Raw genomic sequence first — 17,416 nt, forward strand, 5'->3', positions numbered from 1 at the left:
TTCAGGGGCACCCCAGGACTGCCACTTGCCAGGCTCTTTCTGGCAGTGGCTGGCAAGATGCAAATCTGCAACTGTGCAAGAACTATAGCTCCCTGCACAAAGCATGGAACAGGGCCATAACCAAGTGCCACCAGCATAGCAGTTCAGGCTGGACTGTTCCCATGGGCAGCAGGGTTAAAACTGATTTGCATACAGCTGGGTCCAAACTGGGGTGGCACAATGGGCTAAAAATGATGGACTGGGATGCGACCTGACTGATTGGCAGTGGCTGTGATTAATCCAAGCACGCCATACATCACCTTGTTGTTTTTTTATATGCTGCCCTAAGTGTGCTGGGAATGCCCAGATGTAGATCCCCAGCTCACTGTGCCACTGGGTTCAGGTTACTCTGGCAGGTGAGGGTAATAGGTAGGGACTGGAAACAGCTTACCTTACCAGCCAGCCCTTTTGTGGCCCTCTGCAAAACTTATGGAGCACTGTATGGAAACAGACCAGATCATACCAGCCCTTGTTCGGCACTGCACATAACACATGGAGCACTGTATGGAAACAGACCAGATCATGCCAGCCCTTGTTCGGCACTGCACATAACACATGGAGCACTGTATGGAAACAGACCAGATCATGCCAGCCCTTATACGGCCCTGTGCATAACACATGGAGCACTTTATGGAAACAGGCCAGATGATGCCAGCCCTTATGCGGCCCTGTGCATAACACATGGAGCACTGTATGGAAACGGACCAGATCATGCCAGCCCTTATGCGGCCCTGTGCATAACACATGGAGCACTGTATGGAACCAGACCAGATGGTGCCAGCCCTTATGCGGCCCTGTGCATAACACATGGAGCACTCTATGGAAACGGACCACATCATGCCAGCCCTTGTTCGGCACTGCACATAACACATGGAGCACTGTATGGAAACAGACCAGATCATACCAGCCCTTGTTCGGCACTGCACATAACACATGGAGCACTGTATGGAAGCAGACTAGATCACGCCAGCCCTTTTGTGGCCCTGTGCATAACACATGGAGCACTGTATGGAAACAGACCAGATCATGCCAGCCCTTTTGTGGCCCTGTGCATAACACATGGAGCACTGTATGGAAACAGACCAGATCATGCCAGCCCTTATGTGGCCCTGTGCATAACACATGGAGCACTGTATGGAAACAGACCAGATCATGCCAGCCCTTATGTGGCCCTGTGCATAACACATGGAGCACTCTATGGAAGCAGGTCAAATGATGCCAGCCCTTATGCGGCCCTGTGAATAACACATGGAGCACTGTATGGAAAAAACCAGATCATGCCAGCACTTGTTCGGCACTGCACATAACATATGGAGTATTGTATGGAAACAGACCAGATCATGCCAGCCCTTGTTTGGCACTGCACATAACACATGGAGCACTGTATGGAAACAAACTAGATCACGCCAGCCCTTTTGTGGCCCTGTGCATAACACATGGAGCACTGTATGGAAACAGACCAGATCATGCCAGCCCTTGTTCGGCACTGCACATAACACATGGAGCACTGTATGGAAACAGACCAGATCATGCCAGCCCTTATACGGCCCTGTGCATAACACATGGAGCACTCTATGGAAACAGACCACATCATGCCAGCCCTTGTTCGGCACTGCACATAACACATGGAGCACTGTATGGAAACAGACCAGATCATACCAGCCCTTGTTCGGCACTGCACATAACACATGGAGCACTGTATGGAAACAGACTAGATCACGCCAGCCCTTTTGTGGCCCTGTGCATAACACATGGAGCACTGTATGGAAACAGACCAGATCATGCCAGCCCTTTTGCAGCCCTGTTCATAACACATGGAGCACTGTATGGAAACAGGCCAGAAGATGCCAGCCCTTATGCGGACCTATGCATAACACATGGAGCACTGTATGGAAACGGACCAGATCATGCCAGCCATTATGCGTCCCTGTGCATAACACATGAAGCACTGTATGGAAACAGACCAGATCATACCAGCTCTTCTCCAGCACTGTGCATAATACATGGAGCACTGTATGGAAACAGGCCAAATCACACAGGCCCTTATGCAGCCCTGTGCATAATACATGGAGCACTGTATGGAAACACGCCAGATCATGCCAGCCCTTTTGCGTCCCTGTGCAAAACTTATGGAGCACTGTATGGAAACGGACCAGATCACGCCAGCCCTTGTTCGGCACTGCACATAACATATGGAGTATTGTATGGAAACAGACCAGATCATGCCAGCCCTTGTTCGGTACTGCACATAACACATGGAGCACTGTATGGAAACAGACTAGATCACGCCAGCCCTTTTGTGCCCTGTGCATAACACATGGAGCACTGTATGGAAACAGACCAGATCATGCAAGCCCTTGTTTGGCCCTGCACATAACACATGGAGCATTGTATGGAAATGGACCTGATCATGCCAGCTGTTGTGCGGTGCTGCGCATAACACATGGAGCACTGCATGTGGCGCATTCTCCAGTTTAGGGCAGTCCTAGAGCAGGCAGAGGTGCCCTTTCACAACTCTCATCTATGAGGGCTTCTTTATCAGTCCAAGGCAACGAGCTGCGGAACTCCCTCCCCACCCACTAACAGGAACTAGAAAAGTATGGCTTTTGGGAAGGCCCTAAAATCACGCTCTCTGAATTTCAACCAGGAAACCAATGACCCAGAGGCTAAAACAGGACAATCACCTTCCTGAGAAGAGCTCAATGACTCTCAGGTGAATATAAAGGTGCATGAAGCGTGATCTGGCTTCACACGCGTGCCATGTTCACGCAGCATGGCCAGAGCACTTGCCAGGCTGTCACGCCCCTCACCCACTTTCCATGTGGGCCATACTACACTCACGCACCGCCACAACCAAACGTGCAAAGTGATCACTTTGTAGAGTTTTAGGGACAGATGCACAAAAGGAATTAGCATTCGCAAACAGCGAAGTGGGCTGTTTGAGACCGCTAAATATCCTGTTTGTCTGCACCAACCCTGTTATGCAATTCTATAACCTATTACCGAAACGCAAAACTGGGTTTGCGAGTCGGTGTTAGGAGGGGGCATGTTAAGGGCATCCCTACCTCACAGCGAGCCGCAGGGCCCTGCATGACTGTTTTGCCATCGGAATGCAGTCACAAACATTCTTCTCTTACCGACTCCATGAAGGGGGTGGTAACCCTCTCGCAAATGGGAAAGGGTCACCAGGGGACCCCTTCCCCTTTGTGAATTTGGACGCCAACATTTCTTAAACATAGGAAGTGGCCCCGTGGACCACTGCATACTCTTAAAAATGAAAATAAAACTTTTTATTTTTGTAATGCATCCTGTTTTCTTTTAATGAAAACGGGCTGCATTACAAAAAAAAAAGACTTGATTTGAAATGCAATCACAGATGTGGTGGTCTGCAGACCCTAGCTGCCCACCTGCATGACGATCCCTGTGAGGGCACGCCATCCCAGCTTGGGCGCAATCTGCGACCTGCCTTATGAATATTAATGAGACGGGTCCCTTGTGACTCCATTGGGAATCGCAGTTTTAAAAACACTGGAGTTCATCCCAGTTTGCGATTCCCTCATAGAGCCATACCTCTGGCTGTAAGTGCCAGGACGCCACTCTAGTGGCAGCTGTGCGCTATACAAGTACCAGGCGACATAAATCTAGCAAGAAGCCTATTCGTTGAGCCTGGCCTGCGCACACCCGGATGCTCCATTTTACGTTTGTAGAAAAAAAAATGGACATTGATTTTTCCTTTGGTTTGATTTTGCACCAGTGTGAACTTACTCGTCTCTTTAACGTGCCCGCGTCTGCCAAGGAGCAGGAGGACGCCTTCGGGGCCACGTGCGCAATGGGGCCCCTGGCACGCCCTTCCGTGCGCCCAGGCTCACGCACGTGTCACGCTGAGGCATCGGGAGATGCCAGGATGGGCCTGCAGAGTCATCCTGGGCCGTGCCCTCCTGGGATGGCAGCACGTGGCATGGGAGCCGGCTCCACACGTCGAGGAAGTGGTGTGAGCCCGCACGTGGCACCGGCCTCCCGTGCCACCTGGGACTCCCTGGCGATGCCCTGGGGTGGGCGGGACGAGGAAGGCCTACCAGTGCTAGCTGGGACTCCCTGGCGATGTGCAGGGGAGGGCGACGATGGCACCGGCCTCTCTGTACCACCTGGGACTCCCTGGCGATGCCCTCGGGAGAGGGAGGAGGAAGTCCTGTGAGCCCGATGGCACCGGCCTGTCCGTGCCACCTTGGATTCCCTGGCGATGTCGCTAGGCTGGGCGACGAGGAAGTCCTGTCTGTGCCACCAGGGAAATCCCAACCTAAGCCCGGTGAGGACGAGGAGGAAGTCCAGGGAAGCCAAAGCATGGCCTGTCTGTGCCACCTGAGAATCCCAGGCCATGCCCTCCATGAGGGCGAGGAGGACGTCTGTGTGTGTCTGGAGGCTCCAGCTCACCTGTGCCACCGGAGAATTTCAAGGCATGCCCTAGGAAGGATGCCGCGTGCCCAGGGTGCCAGCCTGGCCCACCCGACGAGCCCAAATAATGCCCTCAGAGAGGGCAAGAGGAAACGGCTCGCGCGTGCGCCATGGGGCCTCCCTTTGCAGATGGTACCCAGGCGAGAAGGAAGTCTGTGTGTCTGGGGGCCAGTGGCACCTGCGGAGTCACTGGTGATGGAGGTTATGTATGCGCCCTCCCGGCCCCGGTGCCACTGCACCTGCTCCACGATTGATAGCTCCAGCCCTGTGGCCTCTGCCTGTCCTCGCACCCGGCTGGGCTGGGCGTAGTTTGCTCCATTATTTCTGGCACTAGGTTGAGGAATAGATATTAATATTCGTTGTCTTCGTCTCTCACAGATCTCTGAAGCTTGTGATGTGTTCTTGCCTTAGGAATGTGAGAACCCCGCTGACTCCCACATATTTCTTCGGTGATGTGCGTCGTTTCTGCTCGTGACGTGTCTGCTTAGAAGGCAGGTCCTCTCGAGTCACACAGGGTGTGATCCTGCGCAACACTGACACTGGCACACCGGCGGGCACTGTTACACAACAGTGCACCCTCTCTGGTGACGTCACACTCCCAGCGTCACCCTCACAGCTCGGGGTGCTCTGCGCCCCTTCCTCCGGGGGTGCACGGGAAGCCTGAGTGGTGGGCCTTACGACTGAGAAAGAAGGGGTATTATCATGGCCACTGAAACTATGCGGTAAGAGAGGGACACATTATGCGGTAGGAATGAGTAAATTATGCGGCAAGAAAAGGCAAATTATGCAACATAATTTGGTACGTTTTGTAATAGTATTATTTTATTATTTCGTAATTTTTAAACTTGGTAACATGGGGCATTAGTTCCAGTTTAATATCAAAATACAGCAATAAGTCATAGACAGGTGAGCAGTCCAGCCTTGCAAAGCGCCTTCCTTTGGGGAAGGTTGCACTGGACCGGAACACAGTCAAGAGTTCCAGCCATCTGCAATGTAACACTTTTACACTTACATCTAGAAGTGTTTCTTGATGTAGGAAAGTGGTCCACGACACCAATCCAAAGTTCCAGAGTCCCTAAGTGGCTCCTTGGCATGTTGGGACTACAATTCCCACAATGCACCTGGCCGAACCTTGCAATTCCGCTGGACGCACACCAGGCTGGGGACGTTTGTGGAAGGTGCTGCAGGAAAGCCCTTTAACCTGTTGCTTCAGGGAGTCCACTCCTATGTCCTTTTTGAAGCAGGGCAAAGTCCTTTGGGCTGTGGTTCCAGTGTGCAACAGGCAGTCCTTGAGTGTGCCGGCCTCTGGGTGCAAACCAGGGTTTCAGCAGGACAGTCCTTCTTCTTCTTGTGGTTTCAGGGAGCATATCTGAATTCCAATGCAGATCAGCCATTTTTATTCCATCATCCTGGGGGACAGTCAGTGGGCACTCCTGTCCAATGAGCTGCAGGGAGCCACCCAGAGGTATGACAACTTCCCCCAAATTGTGGCATCTTCTTGTCCCAGAAAGCACTGCACTTAAACATTCCAAGATGGTGGATTTCTCTCCAGAGGACCAAGACCTGGCTTAACCAACCCCCCTGATGTAGCTCACTTCCATCAACTCCTCCTGTAGACATCTGCAAAGTCCTTTCTTAAGCCAACCATTTGTCTGAGAAGTACAGGGTTGAGAGAGCAGGCCTGGTTACCTTACCTTCTGACAGGTATCCTTTTGAAGCCAAAGCTTGCTTGACCCAGGCCCCCTTCCTCACCTGGTTCACCATCTGCCTACCACCCCCATCAGATAACCTCTGCCCAGAGCAGCCACTTATCACCTACTCAAAGCAGCCTGGCTAATCCTGTTAGGGCCGACCAATCAGGAGAGGCCCCTAGCAGGCCGGAATTTGGCTTACAGAGAAGAACGTCTTTTACCTTCTTTTCTGTATAAGTTATGATAAATTCAACAATGGCAAATTGTTGCATTTATCATTACCGTTTGCTTGAGTCCACTTATGACATTTTTATGTTTTTCCTAGCCGTACTCAGGCTTATGAAACATATTTCCATTATAGCCCATGGAGCTTACTTTCTGCAATGGGGGTAGGTGGGGGGCGGGGGGGGACAGATGTGAAAAGGTGCAGTTTTCCCTCACCAGGGCACATGAAACATATTATATAAGGTCCCTGCTTATAGTTACATGGATCTGATCTCACTAGTGCCTTGCAAGGGCACCCATAGCAACGTTGAACACTTTTGTGCTGCAGGTGTGGGGAAGACTTGAACCAGGGCCTGTGGGCCCCGGGGACTTGATGCTGAAGGTGGTGCAGCACCATAGACACTGTTGGCTAAAATCCGGAAGAGTCAAAGAGAACGCCGTAGTACAGCTGAATAGAGCATTCGCTAGATCCAGGCACAGGTGAATGGGGAATAACATGAACATGGGGCGGGGATTAGCCTAACTACTAGAACACCAACCTCAAGAGAATGGTGTTGAATCTGAATGTGGCATTTATTTGCATGTGTAGACCTGGAAGTGTACTTCTCTCTCTCTTCTAAAACCAAGTATTTGGTTGGACATTGATTTATTGTTCTTACTGTTTGCACTTTGAATTCTGAGTCGTGGTCAGTGACCTGTATCTACACCCCAGGGAGCCTGGACTGCTGACCACAGAGTCAGGTGCAGAAGGGATGCTCGGCTCAGTAGAGCTGCCTTTCCATAGCACGTCTGGATGCTCAGCCACTGCAGCTGGGCCCGGTTACCACTCGTTGCTGTGCCGGGCAAAAGTTGAATTACGCTGGTGTAATGTTGGAATTTTTCACATTATGCCTGTTAAATAAAATTTCCATAATGATGACACTACGCCACGTTGCGTAATAATGCCTCTGTTTGCAGCAAACAAAGCATGCACCAGAATGGTAACAGAAGCTGTTCAAGTCAATTGTGTTTTTTTTGTGCTTTTGTTCAGCTTTTTTTTAGCACTTAGTACACACTCCTGTCACAAATCGACAGAAGGATGCACGTAGCTCTAAAATATAGCACTAAATGACAGATTTGCATTTCACATAATTTTCCGCATGTTTTACATAATTGCGCAAAACCAAATTACGCAAACTCTGCACACCTCAAATGCTGGTACGATGGTCTGCTCACTCGCAGGTAGGTGGACACTCCCTCGCCGATCCGCATAATAGTTTTAGCATGAACTTCCCCCCATGGTCTTCGGGCTCCTGTCTGAAGCAGTCTTCCGTTAAGACCCCCAAGCCTGGCTCGTCAGATGTCATTTCATATTCCTGATTCCCTGACCATTGTTGAGCCCCAAGACACCCTCGCTGGGTATCAGTGCGCTTTAGACCCCACTCATTCAATCTTTATATGGGAGGCGAGTTCAGCCCAGTGGGTCTTTTGCAAGCAGCTCACCAGGGTCCTCGGTCAGACACTGTGCAGAGTAACACACGTGCATTCATCGAAAGCTAGGGCATGGATTTAGGCTTCTAGGCACTTCCACAGACTCAGCAGAGAAGCTGAGACGTCCACAAAAGAGAACACTGAAGTATAATGTTCACCGCTACCAAATCCACCAGGTAAAGCCTGGACAGAGAAGTCTTCAGAGGAAAGAGCCAATTTCAAATCTTGGGGCCCAATTCACAAAGGTAAAGGTAGACTTTTGGTCTAAGTCTAGAACTGCCTAAGTTCGTAGATTCCACCTCGAGGGCAGAATTCACAAAGGTAAAGGTAGACTTTTGGTCTAAGTCTAGAACTGCCCAAGTTCGTAGATTCCACCTCGAGGGCAGACGTAATGAAACGACTTGTATCTCACCTTTCTGAATACCGAAAAAATGGTAAAGTGACTTTTGGTCTAAACTTAAACCAAAAGTCTATCTTTCTCTTTGTGAAAGGGCCCGGAGCCTAGAGGGCGACAGGAACACGAGTCTAAAGGTGTTGTCTACTTGATGTTATGTCAAAAATGTCTAGTTTACAGCGCACAGGAGCACCCCAAGGCTGCTTCGAGGCACTTCCCTGCCGATGGACATGGTGTGCACCCAAGGATGCATTCACTGTCCATCCTGCCTCCAGCGGCATTGACCAATGCCTTCAGGGGTCACAACAGGAAAATATAAAATCACAATTTCTTCCTGGGAAGTGTAACACTGTATTTATGTATTGATTTGTAGGTCTGTAAAGCAATATACGCGACCTAGCGCTTACTATAGAGTGCTTTGGAGAAAGGTTTGAAGTATAAGGGAAGGTGTGTGTGACTGTAAACTGTCTCTAAACGTGGTTTAACTGTACATGTCACAGTGTGTGTGCGCGTTGTACCTGTGCCTGAGAAAAACTGCGGTCAGTCTTTGGGTGCATTTGTCTGTGTCTCTAAGGCCCATATTTATACTTTTTTAGTGCCGCATTTAGCATCAGTATTTGTACTTCTACCACAAAAGGGCGGCCAGAAGAAAGAACCACTACTGATCCGTCCACCCTGCCCCGATGAATGCCCCTGAGGGTGTGATAAGGACAGAAACATGTCGACTTTCACAAGTGAAATAAACCAAACGCTCCTATTTGTTTAATCCTACACTTGGGGACCTAATAAAAGAGATGTTGTCCATCCAGTGAGTAGGTTCAGCTCAGATTAGCTTCTCTATTCTCTACAGTTTAACCCTCATACCCACTAGTATATGGCTGGTATTTTCACCAGGAACTCCCTGACAGCTGAGCGGGTTGTAGCTGGCACGGGATCTCAAAGACCGGTGTCAGGAGGGGCCCATGGATGAAGCATGCCACCCGACGGGTGGGTGAGGGCCTTTTGCACTGAATGCGACTCTATTCTCTACCCCCTGTGACTTATATTCTTAACTATTTAACAATACCAGTGTATTTGTGTTCACTAGTGCTTCTGCATGTGTGTGTTTTTGTATTGGTGCCTTCATGTATATCTGTATCAGTGGTCTTCAAACTTTTAAATGTAGCACCCCCCTCTCCCTACCCCCCCACCGGAAAAAAAATCAGGGCCAATTATTCTATTAAATTGGCAATGTTTAAATATGCCTAGACTTATTTAAACATTGCAGTTAAGTTCTGTTAATGGTTTAAAAATGCAATCAAATACATGATGCCAAACATACTATTCTGGTCATGCAGACCTTACTGACATGTAAAAATATCCACAGTGTGATTATTAGAAGGGGTGGGGGTTTTGAAGAGTATTTGGAGACCCTTCCCTTTTGACTCGTACTCTCAGCTTGGATATAAATGACAAAACATGTTAGTGAAGGCCCATCACCAGGCCGCTCACTGCTGCTCATTTATTCAGCTTAAAGCAAAGCCCTATTATTAACAAAATGCTTCTTTTGGCCAGAGCCGGGTGACCCCCCCAGGGATCATTCGAGGCCCCCAGTTTGAAGACCCCTGGTCTATATAGTGCTGCAGATTTTTCTACTAGTGCGCACACTGGTGAGCGGAAGGCGTGGGCGCACACCGGCACCACAGCTGCGGAAGGCATGGGCGCACTCCGGCACCACAGCTGCGGAAGGCGTGGGCGCACACCGGCACCACAGCTGCGGAAGGCATGGGCGCACTCCGGCACTACAGCTGCGGAAGGCGTGGGCGCACTCCGGCACCACAGCTGCGGAAGGCGTGGGCACACACCGGCACCACAGCTGCGGAAGGCATGGGCGCCAACCGGCACCACAGCTGCAGCATTGGCACTGTTCAGCTGTTGATCCCCATTAAGACCCAAATGCATTCTGGTTCTTGCAGTCTTTCACGTCACATCAAGGTTAGCATTCAGCTGCAGTCAGTCTTCCACAAGGTTTTACATTTTGTCTCAATTTGTAGTCTGTCTCAAATTGCAGAAAAGCAATCTCATTAATGAAAAATGTTTCACTGAATCCAGGTGATATAAAGTCACTTTTTTTTAATAAATTAGATCTCTCTCACGTATAAAAAAATAGATCTGTACAAAGTTATTTACAGCATTTACATTTTATATACAATAAAATACAAATATTGGGGTACGCTCGCATGTGCCCCCCAGCAAATATAGTCTGTACGGAAGGGCCTGGTCACTGCGTCCTGTCTGACGTAGTGGAAGATTTTTTTGTTGTTTTTTTTTAAATAAAAAATATATCTTCTGGTTTTCACAAATGTCCATGTGTAGTCCTCTTGCCACTAAACCGTCAGGGGCCGCCCATGGAGCGTGCAGTCATCGTACATCAGCTGAAAGAGAGAAAGTAAAGCAAAGTTAGTGCCTGGGTAATCTACGCAAGCCTCTGCGCTGATGTCACAGCTAATGCTAAATTACTAGTTTCAAACCTTTTGGATAATAATGGATGAATTTTTGACTTTCCCCAAAATATTCCAGGATTAGTGTTAGAATATTGAATAAGCATACTGGACAATGGAGGGATAGTTGCACTTTCCCCAAATATTCTTCAACTGGAGTTAGAACAGAAAATTTGATCTCAGTATCAGCCACGCACACTGTTGGTGTGAGGGTGCAACTCAAGACACTGCTGGCCGCCATCTTATTATAAAGGGGATTGGCTGTCAGAGACACTGCCGGCAGCCATCTTAGCTGAAGGGGATAGTTTCTTAGAGACACTGCTGGCGGTCATCTTAAGCTGAAGGGGATAGTTTCTCTGAGACACTGCCGGCAGCCATCTTAAGCTGAAGGGGATTGTTTCTCTGAGACACTGCCGGCAGCCATCTTAAGCTGAAGGGGATTGTTTCTCTGAGACACTGCCGGCAGCAATCTTAAGCTGAAGGGGTTGGTTTCTTAGAGACACTGCTGGCGGTCATCTTAAGCTGAAGGGGATAGTTTCCCAGAGAGACTGACGGCAACCATCTTAAACTGAAGGGGATTGTTTCTCTGAGACACTGCCGGCAGCCATCTTAAGCTGAAGGGGTTGGTTTCTCAGAGAGACTGCCGGCAGCCACCTTAAGCTGAAGGGGATGGTTTATCAGATACACTGCCAGCAGCCATCTTATGCAGAAGGGGATAGTTTCCCAGAGAGACTGATGGCTACCATCTTAAGCAGAAGGGGATAGTTTCCCAGAGAGACTGACGGCTACCATCTTAAGCTGAAGGGGATAGTTTCTCAGAGACACTGCCGGCAGCCATCTTATGCAGAAGGGGATAGTTTCCCAGAGAGACTGACGGCAACCATCTTAAGCTGAAGGGGATGGTTTCTCAGAGACACTGCCGGCAGCCACCTTAAGCTGAAGGGGATGGTTTATCAGAGACACTGCCAGCAGCCATCTTATGCAGAAGGGGATAGTTTCCCAGAGAGACTGACGGCAACCATCTTAAGCTGAAGGGGATGGTTTCTCAGAGAGACTGATGGCAACCATCTTAAGCTGAAGGGGATGGTTTATTAGAGACACTGCCGGCAGCCACCTTAAGCTGAAGGGGATGGTTTATCAGAGACATTGCCGGCAGCCATCTTATGCAGAAGGGAATAGTTTCCCAGAGAGACTGACGGCAACCATCTTAAGCTGAAGGGGATGGTTTCTCAGAGACACTGCCGGCAGCCACCTTAAGCTGAAGGGGATGGTTTCTCAGAGAGACTGACAGCAGCCATCTTAAGCTGAAGGGGATGGTTTCTCAGAGAGACTGACAGCAGCCATCTTAAGCTGAAGGGGATTGTTTCTCAGTGACACTGCCAGCGGCTATCTTGACCTGGACAGTAATGCTATTCTGATGCAATGTAGGCAGCCATCTTAAAATAAAAAGGGTGACTCCATTGCAAACACCCCAATTGTGGAGATATTTATGTGAATGAGACACCGCTGCTCACTAGCCCTGAGTGGTTTTAAGGATTCTACCCCTTAAGTTTCCACCTTTCACACATAACAATGCAATGGGAGCTCCTGCATGCACTGGCTACACCCCAAGTGATGAATGGAGCAGCTGGTCACTTGGGGCAGAGCGGACAGGGAGTGCTAAGCTGACCACTACACTATTGCTACGCGGGTAGATGCGCTTGCAGCAAGCAACAGTGCACACGTACCTCATCATCTGAGAAGTCCGAGTCGGACTGGGCGCTGTCGTCGTCTTCGCTGTCGGGCAGGTCGTGCAGGTCGCTTTTCGTCAGTCCCTGCAGCTGGCAGCGGATCTTGAGGTTGTCCCGGCCCCAAGTGAGCTGATAGGGTGAGTAGCCCTGATAGGTGACACTGTTGACGTCGGCGCCCAGTCGCACCAACTCTGACACCAGGTCAGCGTTCTGCAAGTCCACGGCCAGGTGCAACGCCGTCCGCCCATTGCAGGGCTCCTGTTCCAAAGAAAGAAGGAAATACCAGGTAAGCGCAAAGCGTAGCGGGCTCAACTCTTAACAAGCATTGCGGCCCTAGTCCAACTAGACGGGCCAATCACAGCCATGGTTAGCGCACCAGGTGTACCAAGAGAGCGGGACAGGTATGTCTCAGCGTAGACAGCCATGCACAAACCCACCGCGACTGACAGGGCCCATATCCAGAATATAAGACCCAGGCCGAGCCCGCACGGCGGAGCAGGTGTACCTAATGCAATGGAGTCGGCCTGTCCTAGCACAGTGGACCAGACCCTTCCAGTGTAGTGAGCCAGAACCTAGCATACTGGACTAGGATGAGCCCCAGACACCCAGCTCGGACCCCAAGTAGCGTTACGCAGATGTGGATGTCCCCAGTGTAGAATGGACCCACCCAGTGCGGCAGTACCAGGCAGTGGCCCAAACGTCTGGACCAGTTACAGCAGAACAGCCCATACCCAGTGAGGTGGGCATAGAGCCTAGCTCGCTGGACAGACCCTAGCTGACCCAAGGTCAAGCTAGTGTCTGGCACAGGACACATGGCTGTACCCCAGTCTGGACTCACAGTGTACCCCAGACCAGGCCCAACAGTTGGCACCAGTTCCCAGCAGAGTGGACCAGACCCCACACCCAAAGTTCACAAAGAGAGCCCGCCCAGCACCTTCCCAAGCAGTGCTCAGAGCGTGCAAGGAGGCCACTCACCGGTGCATTGATATCAGCCCCCAGCGACACCAGCTGCTCCACGATGGCGAGGAATCCGTGCAAGGCGGCCACGTGCAGGCACGTGCGTCCTGGTGGGAGAAGAAGAGCGAGACGTCAAGAACTGGCTGCACCCCAGACAAATACACAGACCCACCCCAGACTCCAAAGCCTAGTTTTACTATGTGCACGGTGCTGCACAATGTTGTGCCTACTCAGCGCCTGGATACCCTCGTGGGTGAATGCTTGGCGCTCTACAAATCATCTACATTCCAGCCACCAGCCCTCTTCATGGTAAACGCACACCACGCTATGCGCCAGGCGAGCACCCACGCACACCTTTAGTAAGTACCCCCACGTGTGATCCTGGGCAGCGCGCCCGGTGCTGCTGGGAGTACTCACCGCTGTAGTTGACGGTCTGTAGCAGCGCCTGCAGCTGCTGCCTCTTGCAGTGCTGGGTCAGCAGCCCCACGGCCCGCAGGGAGCCCCTCTCACAGGCCAGGTGCAGGGCAGTGTTCCCCTGGAAGTCCCGGATCTCGGGGTCACAGCCCGCCTTCAGGAGCGCTTGTGTGATCTGCGGCTGCTCCGTGATCACCGCCAGGTGCAGCGGGGTCTGCAAAGCAAGAAAGCGTCCAAGGTTAGTCACTGCGGTAGCGCTATACCCACGCCTAAACCATCTAGGCGCCCTGAAGTACTCAAGAAGCAGCCTGGTCTGCACTGTTCACTAGAGCAGGGACTCGTGTGCACTACTGCCTTTTGTGGGTGTTACTGATATGCACTACTGCCCTGCATGTGTGTTATTGATATGCACTACTGCCCTGCATGCGTGTTATTGATATGCACTACTGCCCTGCATGCGTGTTATTGATAGGCACTACTGCCCTGCATGCGTGTTATTGATATGCACTACTGTCCTGCATGTGTGTTATTGATAGGCACTACTGCCCTGCATGTGTGTTATTGATATGCACTACTGCCCTGCATGCGTGTTATTGATATGCACTACTGCCCTGCATGCGTGTTATTGATAGGCACTACTGCCCTGCATGTGTGTTATTGATATGCACTAGTGCCCTGCATGCGTGTTATTGATATGCACTATTGTCCTGCATGTGTGTTATTGATATGCACCACTGCCCTGCGTTTGTGCTATTCACTGGGCACAAGTCTACTGCTAGAAGGAATGAATCCCCCCCCCCCAATCTGCTTCCTTCTCCATGTTAGAATGCACTACGGACTCGTGGTACATATGCGAGTGCACATTTACGTGACTGCTGGGCCTTATTTTTGTCTAATTACCACTCATCTGGTGTGTGGGACGCTGAACACTACATGAGACACTGTCCCTGGATGCACTATTCAGAATGTACGGCTCTGATGCACTATTCAGAGTACGTGGCTCCGGTGTGCACTATTGAGGATTCGCGGATCTGGGGCGCACTACTGAGGATTCGCGGATCTGGGGCGCACTATTCAGGATTCGCGGATCTGGTGTTACCTCTTCTCTGTGCAGGGTCCGGGCTCACTATGGTGTGCACTATAGTTTGTGCGCGGCCCTGGCGTGTGATATTCACTGCTGCTGGCCCAGGTGCGCCCTCACCAGCCTTTTCACTACTGTGCACCAGGACTTCACTCACCTGTTTGAGGTGGTTCTGGGCGCTGAGGAAGGCGAGGTCCGGGGCGGACAGCTGCACGGCCTTGAGAGCCTGGTCCTCCGCTGCGTGGATGATGGCCAGATGCAGGAACCTGAGGGTGCAAGGGGTCAAAGGTCAGGAGGAGGGTACAGTGGTAAGGCAGGACACGTACTGAAGCCATGAGCATCCCTTAGAGAGGAACCGAACCCATCACTAGAAACAGAGCAAGCACTGATCTCCCCAATCATAAACCCTGCGTGAGGAAGAGCGGAGGATGAAGTAAGGATGAGCACGGGGGGGGCGATGGTGAGCAGTGGCAGGGGGCGCTAGAGGGGAGGGCGCCTAGAAGGAAGGGGTTAGAGTGGACGCTGGAGGGGATGGAGGGCTGATGAGTCCAGTAGAGGTGAGGGCGCCTAGAAGGAAGGGGTTCGAGTGGACGCTAGAGGGGACGGAGGGATGAAGAGTCCAGGAGAGGTGAGGCCGCCTAGAAGGAAGGGGCGAGGGTGAGCGCTGGAGGGAAGGAGAGCTGATGAGTCCAGGAGAGGGCGCCTAGAAGGAAGGGGATAGTGTGGGCGCTAGAGGAGAAGGAGGGCCGATGAGTCCAGGAGAGGTGAGGGCGGCTAGAAGGAAGGGGTTAGAGTGGACGCTAGAGGATATGGAGGGCTGATGAGTCCAGGAGAGGGGAGGGCGCCTAGAAGGAAGGGGTTAGAGTGGACGCTAGAGGGGAAGGAGAGCTGATGAGTCCAGGAGAGGTGAGGGCGCCTAGAAGGAAGGGGTTACAGTGGGCGCTATAGGGGAGGGAGGGCCGATGCGTTCAGGAGAGGGCGCCTAGGGGGAAGGGGTTAGAGTGGGCGCTAGAGGGGCCGATGAGTCCAGGAGAGGGCGCCCTGAAGTGAGGGGCGAGGGTGGGCGCTAGAGGGCACCATGGGAGGGAGAGGGGTGAGTAGTGAGCCCAGGAAGAAGAGGCCAGTCCTAGGGAGGAGGAGGAGGGGGGGTGAGGAAGGCATGAGGCAGGGGGAAGTCCAGCCTTGAGTAAACCGGGGTTTTCAGGGTGTTTCCAGCAGCTGCTCACAGACCTGGCAGGGTGCCAGGGACTTCCCGGGCTCCGCCCCCCAGAGAAGGAACAGTCTGTACTCTGCCCCCCCTCCCCACTCAAGCCACGCCCCCCGCACAAGCCCCGCCCCCCGAAAAGCACCCTTAGGTAACCTTTGGCGCTACTTCTCAAAGGGGAATTTTCTGTTTACGCTGCTAAAAATACTTCACACTTCAGTGGGGGCGGGGGGAGGGCATTAGAGCGGTGCACCCCCACACCTCCCACCAAAATGCACAAAAAGTACATCAGCCTGATCCCATCTGCCCCCACCTTCTATAGCTATCTTTTAAACCAGAAAGAACCAGATTTACTCTAAAAAAACAGGTCCTTACCCCCAGCCATCCCCTTACCCCCCCGTCCCTCCCTGCGCCCACCGAGCCTGACTTACGTGTCTCCGTCCTCGGTGCGCTGCCCGTGCCAGGGCTGGGGCTCGCCCAGGGCGGGGGGCGCCGGCTGCAGACGGATGTCTTGCAGGTCCAGCACCATCTGCTCGTACTCGTCCTCCTTCATAGAGTCCAGCCCGCTGTCCAGGCGCTCCTCGAAGCCCGGCTCCTTCTTCAGCCCGTGCCCAGGGTGTGCCATGGCCCAGTCTTCTCTGGGGGCAGCCAGGTCCGCAGACATGCCTGGCACCGGAGGGGTCCGAGAGGGCTGTGGGAAGCTCCGATGGGTGTCCTGGTGGGGATTCAGTGGGTGCCACGGAGTGGGTCTCCCAGTGGGTGCCAAAGAGGGGCTCCTCTGGGCGTCCTGAGAAGATCCAATGGGTACCAAGGAGAGGGAACGCCAATCGGTGCCAAGGAGAGGGTCCGCCAATGAGTGCCAAGGAGAGGACCCGCTAATGGGTGCCAAGAAGTGGGTCTCCCAGTGGGTGCCAAGGAAGGGTCCTCTGGGTGTCCTGACAAGATCCGATGGGTGCCAAGGAAGGTCCCTCCTTTATTCTGCTGCCTGTAGCGTCCTGTGCCCTCCGCTGTGTCCTCAGCAGCGCTCTCCACTCCCCACTCCGTCAGTCTATTGTGAGCCTCGCCTCCTCGGCCTCCCTTTAAGTACCTCCCTGGCAGGGGCAGTCCCGGGGGCGGAGTCTACTGTCTGGTGCACTAAGCTGGGAATTTCCCAGCTGAGTAGAGAGCGCCTGCTCGAGGAAGGCTGAACCAACCTGTCGGGCAGCAAAATTCCAGGCTCCCCCTGAGCTCTGGGAATTCCAGCCTGTGCCAGGGCTGGGAAACTCCTCTGTGTTCACAC

The 17,416-nt window shown here is 52.2% G+C and overlaps 1 protein-coding gene across 1 annotated transcript; it reads right to left on the reverse strand.

Moving 5' to 3' along the window:
* Window positions 1-10,368: 10,368 nt before the first annotated feature.
* NFKBIA (NFKB inhibitor alpha) lies at window positions 10,369-17,192 on the reverse strand. The gene is made up of 6 exons (XM_069209120.1): window positions 16,569-17,192; window positions 15,091-15,199; window positions 13,856-14,066; window positions 13,457-13,545; window positions 12,479-12,739; window positions 10,369-10,685 (listed from the first exon to the last, which is right to left on the reverse strand). The coding sequence occupies exons 1-6, from the start codon at window positions 16,799-16,801 to the stop codon at window positions 10,638-10,640; spliced, it is 951 nt and encodes a 316-aa protein (XP_069065221.1). The 5' UTR covers window positions 16,802-17,192; the 3' UTR covers window positions 10,369-10,637.
* Window positions 17,193-17,416: the final 224 nt, after the last annotated feature.

Source organism: Pleurodeles waltl, chromosome 9 (genome assembly GCF_031143425.1).
Source record: "Pleurodeles waltl isolate 20211129_DDA chromosome 9, aPleWal1.hap1.20221129, whole genome shotgun sequence".
NCBI classification, from domain to species: Eukaryota; Metazoa; Chordata; class Amphibia; order Caudata; family Salamandridae; genus Pleurodeles; species Pleurodeles waltl.

Bases quoted from the DNA above. Each gene is read 5' to 3' on its own strand.
- NFKBIA (XM_069209120.1), bottom strand. From the start codon at position 16,801: ATGTCTGCGGACCTGGCTGCCCCCAGAGAAGACTGGGCCATGGCACAC. The intron at 14,067-15,090 runs GTGAGTGAAGTC...CTTGCTTTGCAG, and splicing joins CCCAGAACCACCTCAAACAG to ACCCCGCTGCACCTGGCGGT. The intron at 13,546-13,855 runs GTGAGTACTCCC...TTCTCCCACCAG, and splicing joins ACAGACCGTCAACTACAGCG to GACGCACGTGCCTGCACGTG.